This window comes from Aquarana catesbeiana, linkage group LG02 (assembly GCF_042186555.1).
Source record: "Aquarana catesbeiana isolate 2022-GZ linkage group LG02, ASM4218655v1, whole genome shotgun sequence".
Classification (NCBI taxonomy): domain Eukaryota; kingdom Metazoa; phylum Chordata; class Amphibia; order Anura; family Ranidae; genus Aquarana; species Aquarana catesbeiana.
Genome location: NC_133325.1, coordinates 707,752,802 through 707,768,825, shown reverse-complemented (window position 1 = coordinate 707,768,825; position 16,024 = coordinate 707,752,802). Strand labels below are relative to the sequence as shown.

Below are 16,024 nucleotides of genomic sequence, written 5' to 3'. Positions count from 1 at the left end.
TTAGGGTCATTGTCTTGTTGGAAGGTAAACCTTCGGCCAAGTCTGAGGTCCTGATCACTCTGGAGAAGGTTTTTGTCCAGGATAACCCTGTACTTGGCCGCATTCATCTTTCCCTTGATTGCAACCAGTCGTCCTGTCCCTGTAGCTGAAAAACACCCCCACAGCATGATGCTGCCACCACCATGCTTCACTGTTGGGACTGTATTGGACAGGTGATGAGCAGTGCCTGGTTTTCTCCACACATACCGCTTAGAATTAAGGCCAAAAAGTTCTATCTTGGTCTCATCAGACCAGAGAATCTTATTTCTCACCATCTTGGAGTCCTTCAGGTGTTTTTTTAGCAAACTCCATGCGAGCTTTCATGTGTCTTGCACTGAGGAGAGGCTTCCGTCGGGCTACTCTGCCATAAAGCCCCGACTGGTGGATGGCTGCAGTGATGGTTGACTTTCTACAACTTTCTCCCATCTCCTGGAGCTCAGCCACAGTGATCTTTGGGTTCTTCTTTACCTCTCTCACCAAGGCTCTTCTCCCCCGATAGCTCAGTTTGGTCGGACGGCCAGCTCTAGAAAGGGTTCTGGTCGTCCCAAATGTCTTCCATTTAAGGATTATGGAGGCCACTGTGCTCTTAGGAACCTTAAGTGCAGCAGAAATCTTTTTGTAACCTTGGCCAGATCTGTGCCTTGTCACAATTCTGACTCTGAGCTCTTCAGGCATTTCCTTTGGCCTCATGATTCTCATTTGCTCTGACATGCACTGTGAGCTGTAAGGTCTTCTATAGACAGGTGTGTGCTTTCCTAATCAAGTCCAATCAGTATAATCAAACACAGCTGGACTCAAATGAAGGTGTAGAATCATCTCAAGGATGATCAGAAGAAATGGACAGCACCTGAGTTAAATATGAGTGTTACAGCAAAGGGTCTGAATACTTAGGACCATGTGATATTTCAGTTTTTCTTTTTTTTACTAAATCTGCAAAAATGTCAACAATTCTGTGTTTTTCTGTCAATATGGGGTGCTGTGTGTACATTAATGAGGGAAAAAAAAATGAGCTTAAATGATTTTAGCAAATGGCTGCAATATAACAAAGCGTGAAAAATTTAAGTGGGCCTGAATACTTTCTGTCCCCACTGTATACATACACTATATTATCAAAAGTATTGGGACACCTGCCTTTACACAAACTTTAATGACATCCCAGTTTTGGTCTGTACGGTTCAATATTGAGTTGGCCCACCCTTTGCAGCTATAACAGCTTCAACTCTTCTGGGAAGGCTCCATGCTCTGGCACTCTGCAGTGTAGTGGAGTATCATGGGAAATGTAGTTCCAAAGCATCTGGGCTGCCAAGGTTTGCCATCACTGCTATAGACACACTCCTAAGCTGCAAAGGGTGGTCCAACTCAATATTGAATCCTACGAACTAAGACTGGGATTAAAGTTCATGTGCGTTTAAGGGCAGGCGTCCCACTACTTTTGACGATATAGAGATATATATATATATATATCTATAATATTTAAATCTTAATTGAATATTCACATTTTTATGTAATATAAGCGTGTACCTAAAAGTGGGACTGCTAAGGAAGAGGTTTGCACTCGTGCACTGTAGTTCTTAATCGGTGATTTTTAAATGCCTCCCAAAGAATACTATAAGAAGCTCTCAAATTGTCTTTTTACCCAGGGAAAATCATAACACTTCAACAAAGTCCCAAACCAAGGATAATTTCAGGCCCTACAAACAAGAAAACAATCTGTTTTTTATTTGACTGTACAATAATGAATATTCCATTATAATGCACCATTTACAATGTATTCGCCTTTTGTCAAACCAAGCTGATGGAAGCATATGAGAGCGGCACATTAATCTGGCAGTGCAGCAATTTGCATTCTGAGCCTCAGATGTATAAATAGTCTGTTTACATGACAATGTGCTGATAAGTGTTCTGCTTTCTGTAGCCTCATTGTTGGGTTCTATGCTGTTTATGAATCCCACATTCTTTCTTTTCTTTCTTTTATGTCCCACTTGCTCATTTTCATATACACATAGAGGTTGGTTTACTAAAGGGGTAGAGACTATTCACTCAGCAAATATGGTGACGATGTGTTTACTTCAATCATCTAATTATATATAATTCAATCATCTCTCTCTCTCTCTCTCTCTATCTATCTATCTATAGATAGATATAGATATAGATATAGAGATATATATATATATATATATATATATATATATATATATATATATATATATATATATATATATATATATATATATATATATAGATAGAATTTTATTTATTTTTTTGCCCAGTGAACAGTCTCTCTTTCCTGTTAGTAAATGAATCCCATAGCGTCTTACATCATGTTTCTCATAGATCAACTTGTATATGATGAACTGGGCTTTGTGGCCTGAACTCTCAGTATAGGGGTTATATCCAACAATCTGTTTCTGCCAGTGGCGGCTGGAGCTCCATTTTTTGTGGGGAGACAAACAAGCCCCGTCACGGCGGCTTCCGTCCTCCTTTTTTTAAGCCAGTTAGAGCCTCAGGCTCTAGTCATGTGCTTCTAAACCCCCCCCCCCCCCCTGCCATTGGAGTCCATGCGTACAGCGCCCTGTATGTAGATTAGACTGGACATATGGATTAGGGGGGTGGCGCCCCATTTTGATGGGCCGCCACTGGTTTCTGCATTACTGACTTGGATCAGGCATACTAACTTGAATGCAGACTTGTTTTGAGTCCCTGATGCCAAAAGCATGACGGCCAGGTAGTTGACCCTTTCAGAAGGTGATCTGCTATGGCAAGCTTCCTTTAGGTCCTGTTCACACTAGAATGCCATGCGAGAAATTTGCTTTCCATGCCGGTTTCTCGCACCACACTCAAATTGCACCTCCCTTGCAATCTGCAGCAGGTGTCAGTGCAAAATAACGACACCCAAACACAGGTTGAAAACAGTGTGTTTGCCCGCATCAGATCGCAGGTTATGAATGTTGCAGTACGTTTCCAAAAGTAGTGCATTGCACTACTTTTGGTGGGGTGAGATCCCAGACCATTTAAATAAAATGGGCTGAAATCACACTACACAGAACTACATGTGAATTGCACAGATACACATAGTGCAATCGTGTGCGATTCACATGCAGTTTTTAGTGTGAATGTCTATTCTCCAGTAAAACTAAGGCAGTCCATAGATGAGGTGACTTTCTTTCCTGCAGCCACGGGTGAAAGGAAAGCAAATGGCTCGATTCCCCTATCAACACAGTCAGTGTTGATGGGGGAATCACTCCCGCGGGAGGGGGGGGTGCAGGAAGCTGTTCCTGCTGGAAGAACACGGTGATTATAGCCGCTCACAGTAATCGCATGTAAAAATCCAACATGCTGGTTGTACCCAAGTCCACTTGGCTAAAATCAGCTTGTCCACAGATGATTCAAATCTTGGCCGGTCCCTACTGAACCAGCTGTGTTTCCAACCATCTATGGCCGGCTTAACTTTCCTGCCCTCTTGTAATCTTCTCTAGCTGCATGTGCAGCTCAGTGTGCATTCTCAGCACACCTCTGAGCCAGAATGAGTGAACTCCCGTGTGCCTCATTCCAGCTTGACCCATCAAGGTAGCCAAAGATCCCAACTTGGATAAAGACCAGGTAAAGATGTCAGCTAGGGAAGAGGAGTTTAGTTTACACTAAGTTATCTTCATTCTGACACATCCTGAAAGGGGATCCAAATCCAGGATTTCTACTGCTCCCAAGCTGGCCCAAACAAACTGTTTCCTTTACTAACAGATGCAGCCGCTGTCAGTGCTTTATAACAAGTATGTCGCTTCCGTGACATATAGTACTGTATACAGTGCTGTGTGCCGGCAGCGGTACGGGGACTTCCTGTTCCACTCCTGAAACAAAATCCAGTTGGGCTGAGCACTGCTCAAACATTTGCACTAAGCCTTGTATTTTTTATTAATGAATACAGGGATTCTTATCCATGAATACAAGGCTTCCTCTGATTGGCTAAGGTGAAATCATGACGTCATCTGCCTGCATCTCCACCTCCCGCCAGTCAGAGGAAACCTTGTATTCATTGTTAAATACAAGGCTTCCTGAGCATCGCCCAACCCGAACCAGGCTTGTTCCAGGAATGTCCTTGTACCGCTGCTGGAACACACTGCTGTATACTGTATGTATCTGATGCTATATACAGTTACTACAGCGCTGACAGCTGCTACATCTGTTAGTAAAGGAAACCGTTTGGGCCAGCTTGGCCCGAATTAACTATTTAAAGTAGCAGCAATCCTGGAGTTGGGCTTTACCTGATTAATATGACAACACAGATTGTCTCTCACACTCAATGAGGCCTGAAACGTTTTCATGTTTGCAGATTCTATAATGCCGATTATTACAGCAAAGAATCCCATCCCTTTGTAGCTGCTAACCGTTTATTTAACTTTCCTAGGAAGCTTTGTTTTGCTTTGATTACTGTACTGTTTAGCTGGCTGTGCTTTGAAGTGCCGGAAGTCAGTGGGCTGTTATGCTATGAATTTTTCACTTACAATTTCATGCTCATCATTGTAAACTAGACCTCTTTAGAGAGGAAAGTGGCGAAGCCTGATTTTTATTGGTAGCAGCAAAATGAATAAAATAAAAAAATAACATTTACTTGATGTAAGATGTAGAATCCAGCTCACTCTGTAAGTTTTAAACATGCAGGCCCTTAAATGGCAAGGAACTCTGCACCGATGTGCGTATTCATTGCACTGGCTGATATTCTCCAGGTTACCGTCTCTCCGATGAGCCTCTGCTACCATTTGTAATCTAACCAAGGAAAGTTGTCAGAGACGGTGTCTGTGGAGGATTTTATTGCACTGAAGCAGCGTGGGCCTCATGATGGAAAGAGTTTGTCCTTTTGTTCCTAGCGAGGTATGAGAGAATGCAAAGGGAGAAGCTGGTTGTTATGGGAAACAGAATATTGTGCTTTTTTTTTTTTTTTACTTGGAAAAAAACAACTTTATTGATATAAAATACATTTTACAAGCCATTTGGGTACACAAATGCAAGGAAAGTCAAGTACATAACATGACAGCAAAATTCAATAAGCAAAAGTTTTGTAGGATGTGTATTCTTATATCCGTGGGTGTGGTGAATCGATTAGTCCATTAATCCAACCTGTAAACAAATTGTGCCCCGGATGCAGAGAAGCACCTCACCGGTTATTAACCAACTAAACACAGGTCTCCCCATCCTCCAACCATCTGTCCCATATCTTAGAATATTTTTGCGAAGATCCCCTGTGTGCATAGATCAGTTTCTTGAATGGTAGAGTATAGTTTATTGCTTTTTTCCACATCTGTATCGTGGGGGGTACATTCTGCATCCATCTCTGAGCTATCACTTTACGCGCCAAAAATATAGTTTCAGAGATGAATATTGTGTGATACTTATCCACCTCTACATCTGGCAGTAACCCCAATATACATAACTTAGGGTCCAACACCACAGGGGACCCCATATTGTCATGGAGGAAACGGATAACCTGTGCCCAAAATGTCTGAACAGGAGGGCAGCTCCACATGAGATGGTAAAATGAACCTGGATCAGCTCTGCACAAGTGACACGTCGGATCCGGCGTGTGCTGGAACTTCGCCAATCTCAACGGTGTCAGACTGGCCTTATGAACAATATATATTTGTGTCAGTCTATCTGACATCTTGGGAGATACTGTCTTGGTTCCTTCTAAGATCTCGTTCCAGTCAGCGTCATCTATAGGTCCTATATCTTGTTCCCATTGCGTCTTAGCTTTGTGGGACACAACTGCTACTCCCCTTTGTCTAATTGTGTAGTACAGGAGTGATATCAGCATTGAGGGGTCATCTCCTAGAATTATACCCAACTCGGGGGGGCTCCATTTCTAGTTCCAAACTCGGTAACTGGGTTTTAAGCGCGTGACGGAGCTGCAGGTATTTGAATGCTAGTTGGTGTGGAAGGGAAAACTCCTCCTTAAGTGTCTGGAATTGCTTAAGCCCGGATGTGGATATGACCTGATGGAGATATAGTATTCCATACCTAGCCCAAACTATTGAATCTGGAATCGTTTCCAATTCCGGCATCATATTATTAAGCCACAATGGGGTGTGTGAATGAAATTTCCCCACATTTTGCTTTTTAAGAGAAATTTCCCAAATTCTTTGGTGATGCATCAACATGCCTGAGTTGTACCGCGCAGTGGGGCCTGGTGCTCTTTTCCCACGTAGAATAGCCTGAATTGGTGTAAACGTCGGGTGTCCCGGTTTGTCACAGACCAAAGATCTATATCGCTGCATTTCCGACGTGTGAAAGTGGTACATATGGGAAAGTTGTGAGGCTAGGTAATAATCCTGCAAATTCGGGAGGGCTACGCCCCCCATGTCTGTGGGCTTCTTTAGGGTTTGCCAGGCTAGTTTGTGTCTGCTTTGCCCCCAGACAAATGATTTTAAAATAGCTTCCATCTGTTTGAAAAGTTTTAAGGGGATGTATAGAGGGGCATGCCATACCAGATATAAAATCTTGGGCAGTATAATCATCTTGATTAAGTTTATACGGCCCATCACCCCCATAGGCAATCTAGACCATGTCTGCGTTTTACTTTTCAGTAAATTAAACAAGGGAGCTATATTTAAAGGAGTGTAATCCACCAGATCTCTAGTCACCTCCACCCCCAAGTATTTAATCTTGGATACCCTGGCAAGTGGTAATGGAGGGGACGTGAGGGGAGGAGGGAACACATCTACTGGAAGAATCTGGGACTTGTCCCAGTTTATACGCAGACCCGAGTATCCCCCCATTTGTTCGATAAGTTCTAAAGCAGCCTGGAGTGATGGTCCCTGATCAGCAAGGTATAGTATGGTGTCGTCGGCTGTGAGACTGTGGGGCCTCGGCTCAGACCCTGAATATCGGGGTGTGCTCTAATAGCAATGGCCAGCGGTTCAGCTGCCAGCGCATACAGTAAAGGGGAGAGGGGACATCCCTGTCTGGTACCCCTCTCTAGTGGAAACTGCTCCGAAAGCCAGCCATTCACAAAGATTCTTGCTTTGGGTGTCTGATATAGGAGCTGTACCCATTTAATGAAGCGTGACCCAAATCCGTAATTATGTAAACATTCCCACAAATACGGCCACTCAACGGTATCAAAAAACTTAGCGGTATCTAACGCCACCACCACCCTCATTCCTGAATTATCATGACGGGCCTAATTATTCATATAGAGTCGCCTGATATTCATGGCTGTGTTTTTCCCCGGCATAAATCCCGTTTGGTCCGTGTGAATTATTAATGTTAAGATAGTGGTGTTTATCCTAGAGGCCAGGATTTTAGCTAAGATTTTGATATCTACCTGCAGGAGTGATCTCGGCCTGTAGGGAAGTGCGGGTCTTTTCCCGGTTTGGGGAGGACTATAATTTGGGCTTCCTGCATAGATTCAGGAAGTGAGTTCTGATCAAAAATGGATTGGTATAATTCTTTCAGCCTTGGGACCAAGATATCTATATATGTTACAGAAACTCCAGAGGCAATCCGTCCATCCCCGGGGCTTTAGATTTGGCTAGCTGTGCTATTGCCTCCGCAATTTCATGCTCAGTAATAGGTGCATCCAGAAGCTCAACTTGCTCTTGGTGCAGCTGGGGGAACTGTATTGAAGCTAAGTGTGAATGGATCTCCCTTTGAGTGTATGTGCACTGAGATTTGTATAGATTGTCATAGAATTGTCTAAATCTGGCCGCCACTTGTCCCGGGTCTGTTATTTTACGTCCGTCTGGGTCTGCAAGCGACACTACGACTGGGGGCTTCTCGTCCATGTGGGCCAAGTACGCCAACAGTCTCCCGGCCCTCTCTCCCTGTTCGTATACCCTCTGTTTACAAAAAAAACACGTTGTTTTGCCTTTTCTATATGTAGTTGTGTGACTAGGCCTGTCTGCAGTTTCACTCTGTCCAAGTTTTCACAGGATGGGTTGGAACTGTAGGCCACCTCTAAGTCCCGTAGTTTGTCAGACGTGAGTTGGAGTATGGTGTTAGACTCTCGTTTTAGCCTATTTATTCTGGAGGAAAAGATCCTGCGAGCATGGTTTTTAAAATCGTCCCAGTGTGTGTTAAGGGCATAAGGTCTCTGTGTCTTTTCAAAAAAGAAAAGCAGCTCCCTAGCAATGGAATCATGGTCCGATAGAAGGGATAACCAGTGAGGGTTTAGACGCCAAAGCCTATCAGGAGAGGCTGACCTCAGAGATGCCGTCAGCCAACACAGAGTGATCTGATAGGATCCTAGGAGCAAATCCTGAGCCTGTAACCTTGGGCAGTAGGGCCCTGGAAACTAGTATGTAATCAATCCTGGACATAGTATTGTGACTTACTGAGTGGCAGGTGTATGCTCTGGTCCTGGGATTTGCATGTCTCCATGTGTCAATAAAGTCAAAGTCTGTCAGTGTGCGATATAGTCTAGTGTGCAGTGGTTCGCCCCGACTGGGTTCAGCCTGTACTGGCCTGTCTACGGATGGAGTCATTGTGTGATTGAAGTCCCCCAACCACACTGCTGGTATAAATGCAAGGCCTTCTGTAACCACATCTGACCTGTATGGAGGGGGGATATAACTAGCCAATATCAGCAAGGGTTCTCCTCCCACAAGTGAATGCAGAAAGAGGTACCTGTCCTGCCGATCTATTACCATGGAAACCAACTCAAACGGTGTGGATTTCGCTATCAGCACCGTTACCCCTCTAGACAAATTTGTGTGGGTGCTGTGGTATGCCCACCCCACCCAAGGACGCTTTAGGGCTGCCTGTAAGTGGCCTGTGACATGTGTTTCCACCAGTACAACAATCTACTTTCTGACCTTTCAGCTATCGCAGTACTGCTGTCCTTTTAATCTTGTCTCTCAGGCCCCGCACATTCCACACCATAAATTTAATGTCTGCCATGGTGCTTGTTTGCATATATATTACATTTGCATCGGCAGGGCAGCTCCCCTCTCAATACCCGTAATAACACCATCATTTCGTGACCTATTATACATACTGCATGTGTATTAAGTGCTTGTTCAGTAACATTCCAAGCATATAACAATTGCACAACGGTGCTAACATTCCCAATGCGCAGATCAAGGTATCTGGCATTTTCCTTCCCTCCCAGCTTCTCACCTCCCCAACTTGGTGGAAGCATACATTCCCTTGCAACCTGTATATAATTCAACTTCCAGCCATCAACATTGGCTGGAGGTACAGATCTTTGAAATTGCTGAGCTGTAAAAATCAGAACAAAAGGGAAAAAAATGAGAAAAAAATAAGGGTTGCAAACATTACCGGGGCGATTTTCCACTGTGTGAAACATGGAAAGGACACGTGGCAAATCTGATGTGTCTCTTTTCCTGTCTGAGTGGTACTCGCGCTGCAAGGATACACAGTCATCCTGGTAAAGTAATGTGTGGCCTCAGCCCTATAAAAGTCTCCTGAACTGTGCCATGCTGTGGGGATATTATAGTATTCAGGGTAGTAAATTCTGTGGTCCTCATTTCCAAAGTCTCGTATCCAGGGGTACCAACACGCTGTACACCACCTCCCCCCAAAGGGTTCAACCTAGGCAGTGGGTCTCTTGACTTCAAAATGGGGGAGATTTCAGACTCCCAAGGGGGGGGAGGAAGGGGGTGAGGCCTTTGTATAGAAAATGAGCGGTGATATAGAACTATCTCCCCACAGCGGAAGTTACTGATAAAGCAAAGATGGGGCCCACCAACCTCTGTCAATGTCAACAGTACTCATAGTAACTGGCCGATTGCCCGATCATCCATCCGGACGTCCACGTCGATCCAATCACTGTGCTGCCTCCCTGGGGTCTTCAAAAAAAATAGGACTTTACCATCATCCTCCACTCTCAGTCTGGCCGGAAACAGCATGGCATATTTTAGATGTATCACCCTAAGCCGCCTCTTAACATCTTGGAACTGTGCACGCTTTCTTTGGACTTCATTAGAGAAATCAGGAAACACTGCAACCTGATTGTTGCCCAGGGTGATATTGCTTTTCTCTTTCTCACTGGTCAGCCGCAGGATTTTATCTCTGTCTTTAAAGTTAAGAAATTTGGCAATAAAGGTTCTGGGGGGGGGCACCCACAGGTGGAGGTTTAGCTGGAATTCTGTGCGCCCGTTCCACTGCGAACATAACGGAAAAGGCCTCTCTTCCAAAATGTTTGATCAGAAGGGATTCCAAGTATTCTGCAGGATTGGTACCTTCCGCCTTTTCAGGTAAACCAATGAACCGGAGGTTACATCGCCGCAAACGATTCTCCATATCATCCTGGTGTGCGTGTAGTTGATGAATCTGGCGCTGTAGGTCCTCTGTAGTGTGGCTCAGGGGTGCAGGATGTCTTCTGCCTCTCCAATGCGCGTCTCAGCTTCAGTCACCCTATCCTTCACTTTGGAGGTGGGAGGAGGGAGATGTCGATCTTGACCTCGTCTATTTTGGCAGTGAGTGTTCCCTGCAGCAATGCAATGGCATCTAAGACCTTGGCTGTGTCCGCACTCTGATGGACCGCCGCTGAGCACGTGCTGTCTCCTTCTTTGGCCTGCGGATCTTGGTCCTGATGGCGGTATTTCGCCAGCTTGTCCACCGCCCCAGAGGTCCTCTTCGGCGGTGACATATTCCCCCACTGCTTTGGGATATCTCTCACCAGACCTACTGTAGACTCAGCAAGATGGCCGCTGATCCGGATAATTGGGGTCGGAGCTGCTTTCCGTTCACAGGATGGCTTTAGGTGTATCTTGTCAGCAGGGGCAGACTGCCAAAAGACCCCTCCAAGATGGGTTCGGACTTAGGGTATACAGAAAGGCCAGGAAGACTCACCAGGGAATCGCCGGGTGTAGCAAGATGGCCACCGATCTGGATCACAGGCCGGCTCCGCGGTCCTTTCTGGGGTTGATTACGGCCCTGGGTGCGCTATGATAGCCTCCTCAGGCAGTCCGGAGGTGGTCCCAGGATAGGGGCCAGTCCCTGGCTGTCAGTGGTGCCCGAAATTCTCGTCCAGGCCGCCGCCGGGTGCAGCAAGATGGCCGTCGCTCCAGGGACTAGGCCTAAGCCAGGGCCTTTCCTAGGGCTAATAGCGGTCCGGGATCCTCGGGCGGTGTTTTGTCCGGTTAGCAGGCTCTAGATGAAGTGCAGAAAGCAGGATTTATCCCCAGGTGTGATCTAGATTGCTCGATGGCAAGGATGGCCACAGGATGTCAAAACCGGAGTTTGGGTCAGCGGAGCTCACACAGCCTGCGACCTACTCCATTGCTTACCAGGCCACGCTCCCAGAATATTGTGTTTTACCTGCCTAACTACAATGCCATTGTAAAAAAAAAAAAAGACCGGTGGACATTTTCTGGAGCGCCATTTATATACCACACAGCAGAAAACCCACACAGGCAGCCAGTGCCAATCAGAGTCGCTCGTTACACGTTTAGGAGATATGCATTTTACCTACAGGTAAGCCTTATTATAGGCTTACCTGTAGGTAAAAATGACCAAGCAAGGTTTACAACCACTTTAACATGTCACCCCCTGAACCGCAGTGGATCGCTCTTTTATTTTTTTATTAACAAATGTAATTTTTATTACATTTTACATAAAATTTTACAAAAAAAAGTATTAAGACTAGAGCCGAGGCAGGATCATTCCATAAATGTGCAAACAAGTTAAACTAGTATTAAGGTCATCTGTTAGTAACAAATACAATTAATTCAAAGCAAAGATCCCAAGCGGGTGACGTGGAGGCGCCCAGTGGAGGGGTGCGCTCGGTGTCCCGCCTGACCCCCACACCATCGTCAACACAGGTGTGACAAGGCAGGCGCAGACCAACCAGGGCACAGCACCGGCAAAGGACCTACACCCACCCGAAATATGTCAAGTATAAACACAGTACAAACAGATCTCATATTGGCCTACATATCATGGATGATAGGGGAAAGAGCAACCCCAGGAAAGAAGTGGGGAAACCAAAAGGGAAAAATCGGGACCAAATAACTGGTGCATCTATGTGGAGAGTATGTGGCAATGTAAGCTATAGTGAGGTGGAGGAAAGTGGTAATAGCATTTAGTCTGTAGAGATCTCTGAAGAATAGTACATCCAACCTGCCCATATGTCTTTAAACTTGTCTTGTTGGTCTTTAACCGTATGAACCCACTATTCAGCCTCCATAATTCAGTGGATCGCTTTTTAGAAGGTGCTTGACAGGTGGTGGGGAGGCATTATGTTGTCTCTTCACAACCTTTTTTAATCCATAGTAACCTAAACAGCCGCTGCATGTGGTTGCACTTTTTTTTTTTTAATTTCTTTGCACACTGTGATTTTTTTTTTTTCAATGGGATTACTATGGTGCAATTGCAAGCTGTTTTGTTTTTTTTTGTTTGTTTGTTTGTTTTTTTTTCTTTAAAAAAAAAGACTAGATGGAGCAGCAGAGGAGTGAAGCTGAGGTAAACAATATTTCAAAAACCTGACAGGCTAGGGATGAAGGCAAGGTTTATCCCTTAGACCCCTTTAACACTGGGGCGCTTTGCAGGTGCTACAGCGCTAAAAATAGCAGCTTTTACCGCCAACGCATCCACCGCCCCGTGTGAAAGGGGCCTGTGAGCATTTTGTGATGTGAGTGGAATAGTTTCCTGGCCTTTTTGTTGGACGGTGTTGGCATTGATTCGTTTTTGCTGATGTCATATGTTTCTAGCACGCTGCTCAGTGGCAATGGGGGCTCTCTCGATCAGTCTGTCTCTCTCTCCCTCTCTCGATCTGTCTCTCCCTCTCTCGATCTGTCTCTCCCTCTCTCGATCTGTCTCTCCCTCTCTCGATCTGTCTCTCCCTCTCTCGATCTGTCTCTCCCTCTCTCGATCTGTCTCTCCCTCTCTCGATCTGTCTCTCCCTCTCTCGATCTGTCTCTCCCTCTCTCGATCTGTCTCTCTCTCTCGATCTGTCTCTCTCTCTCTCTCTCTCTCTCTCTCTCTCTCTCTCGATCTGTCTCTCTCTCTCTCTCTCTCTCTCTCTCTCTCTCTCGATCTGTCTCTCTCTCTCTCGATCTCTCTCTCTCTCTCTCTCTCTCGATCTCTCGATCTCTCGATCTCTCTCTCTCTCTCTCTCTCTCTCTCTCTCGATCTGTCTCTCTCTCGATCTGTCTCTCTCTCGATCTGTCTCTCTCTCTCTCTCGATCTCTCGATCTGTCTCTCTCTCTCTCTCGATCTCTCTCTCTCTCGATCTCTCTCTCTCTCTCGATCTCTCTCTCGATCTCTCTCTCTCTCTCGATCTCTCTCTCGATCTGTCTCTCTCTCGCTCTCTCGATCTCTCTCTCTCTCGATCTCTCTCTCTCGATCTCTCTCTCTCTCTCGATCTGTCTCTCTCGATCTGTTTCTCTCTCTCTCTCTCTCGATCTGTTTCTCTCTCTCTCTCTCTCGATCTGTTTCTCTCTCTCTCTCTCTCGATCTGTTTCTCTCTCTCTCTCTCTCTCGATCTGTTTCTCTATCTCTCTCGATCTCGATCTGTCTGTTTCTCTCTCGATCTGTCTCTCTTGATCCAGTAGCTTCAATACTCTCTGGGGAAAAAGTAAGAGGATGAGGATTTCTGACTTTCTGCTTGCCTGTTTTGGGTCACCTACTAAAAATGAAGACAGACAGACAGTCAAATAGCTTTTTCAGAAGTTCAGCAATAGTTGTTCTCAATATAGATGTACTATGATGGTAGATTTCTTCTGTCACGTATTGGTAACATGTTTTGAAGTCCCTGGTTTTCCTTGTATTAAAGTTCTTGTCTTTTCCTCTCTGTGCAGGGATGAAGTATTGTGGCTTGGCATTGAGACCAGAGGACGTCATTGAGTCCAAGAGCCATGAAGTCACCGTTCTGTTCATGAGTGGGACCCACATATCCGGACGAGGCTTCCTGGCTTCTTACGCCACCACAGATAAAACAGGTATTTGTTGTCCTTGGCAAGTAAGAGGGGAATAAAGGGCCGTGTGTTGTCAGCTGAATGGCACTCTTCCTGCATATTATTCTGTTTATCTCTTTAACTGTACAGTAGAGGTGCACCACAAATACCGATTAAAATTTTCTACAGAAATGTATCTAAAGCATGTTAAAGGGAACTCCACAAACAACTTCTAAACTGAGCAAATGGCAACGCATTCTTCGCAGCCCTATAGTTATGAGAATGCGTGTTTTTATTTTTTTTTCTCCCTCTCCCCCTATCCGCCCTATCCCTCCTCTCTCTCTATCTCCCCCCCTCTCTCTCTATCTCCCCCCCTCTCTCTCTATCTCCCCCCCTCTCTCTCTATCTCCCCCCCTCCTCTCTATCTCCCCCCTCTCCTCTCTCTCCCCCTCTCCTCTCTCTCTCCCCCCCTCTCTCTCTCCCCCCTCTCTCTCTCTCTCTCTCTCTCCCCCCCTATCTCTCTCTCTCTCTCCCCCCCCCCTCTCTCTCTCTCTCTCTCTCTCCCCCCTATCTCTCTCTCTCTCTCTCTCTCTCTCTCTCTCTCTCCTCTCTCTCTCTCTCTCTCTCTCTCTCCCCCCCTCTCTCTCTCTCTCTCTCTCTCCTCTCTCTCCCCCTCTCTCTCTCTCCCCCCTCTCTCTCCCTCTCTCTCTCTCTCTCTCCCCCTCTCTTTCTCCCCCCCTCTCTCCCCCTCTCTCTTTCTCCCCCCCTCTCTCCCCCTCTCTCTTTCTCCCCCCCTCTCTCCCCCTCTCTCTTTCTCCCCCCCTCTCTCCCCCCTCTCTCCCCCTCTCTCCCCCTCTCTCCCCCCTCTCTCTTTCTCCCCCCCCCCCTCTCTCTCTCTCTCTCTCTCTCTCTCTCTCTCTCTCTCTCTCTCTCTCTCTCTCTCTCTCCCTCCCCCCTCTTCCTCTCTTCCCCCCCTCCCCTACCCCCCTTCCCTCTCTCTCTCTTCCCTCTCTCTCTCTTCCCTCTCTCTCTCTTCCCTCTCTCTCTCTTCCCTCTCTCTCTCTTCCCTCTCTCTCTCTTCCCTCTCTCTCTCTTCCCTCTCTATTCTCTTCCCTCTCTATTCTCTTCCCTCTCTATTCTCTCTCTCTTTCTCTCTCTCTCTCTCTTCCCTAACCCTCTCTCTCTTCCCTCACTCTCTTCTCTTTCCCCCCTCTCTCACTCTCACCCCCCCTCCCCCTTTCCCTCTCTCCCCCCTCCCCCTTTCCCCCCCTCGGGCACTCTGTGCAAAACTACTGTATAGATTAGGTTTGTATAACATGTTTGTAAGGTTGTTGTTTTTTTTTAAATAATCACTTTAAACTGATGCAATTTGCCAATGCCTACCTAATGTTGCAGGCAGGACTGAAATCAACGTTAAGAAGTGACACCGACGCTCTGCACTAGACTTTGTGCTAAGTCAGGCGTTGGCTTTGCAAAACATTTCAAACGTTTTATTGAAGAGGAACAAACCATTATTTTTTACGCTTGTGTAAACGAGGCTCCGTCTTCTCATTTTGACTTCATTGGAGTTCTCAGTGCAAATATGGAGACTTCAGGAAATGCTTCCTAGGAATGCTAACACACTTTTTCCTAAAAGGAGAAGACACTTCTGGATAAAAATTGCTTTACAGTTCTGTATGGCCCGTCCTCCTGGGATTTAAGCCTCACATGGCCTTTGCTGAACCTAGCTGTAGTTATCATGTGTCTTCTGATTCCACTGCTGTCTCTGCTGTCTTTTCTTTGCTATGGGAGGAGATTGGAAATTTCTGCTTTTATTACTCTGCCAAGAAACGCAGCTCTGTTTATTTCCTCTCTCTGGATACGTTTGCACAATCCCCATGAGATTCCATTTTTACTCAGAGTAATCAGATGAAATTAAGATTTCAGTACATGCTCCAGAAATTAAACTAAAATCCTAATCTTCTGTGTCGCACTTGTTAGGGATGTAACAGTCACATCAGCTGTTTATAGCCTTTTACGTTGTTTTAGAAGTACAGTGATTCTTTTGCCTTTTATCTTAAAATGCACAAAAAGGGTCCAAATAGTTGCTCAAAACATAAGAAAATGGCATTAACTTTACAACCAGTGTGCAGACA

The 16,024-nt window shown here is 45.7% G+C and overlaps 1 protein-coding gene across 1 annotated transcript in view; it reads left to right on the top strand.

Moving 5' to 3' along the window:
* DCBLD2 (discoidin, CUB and LCCL domain containing 2) overlaps positions 1-16,024 on the top strand; it is a gene marked incomplete in the record, with an annotated part of 107,376 nt that overhangs the window by 52,751 nt on the left and 38,601 nt on the right. Inside the window, 1 exon segment of the mRNA XM_073616970.1 lies at positions 13,794-13,934. Within this exon segment, the coding sequence (XP_073473071.1) occupies positions 13,794-13,934 (141 nt within the window).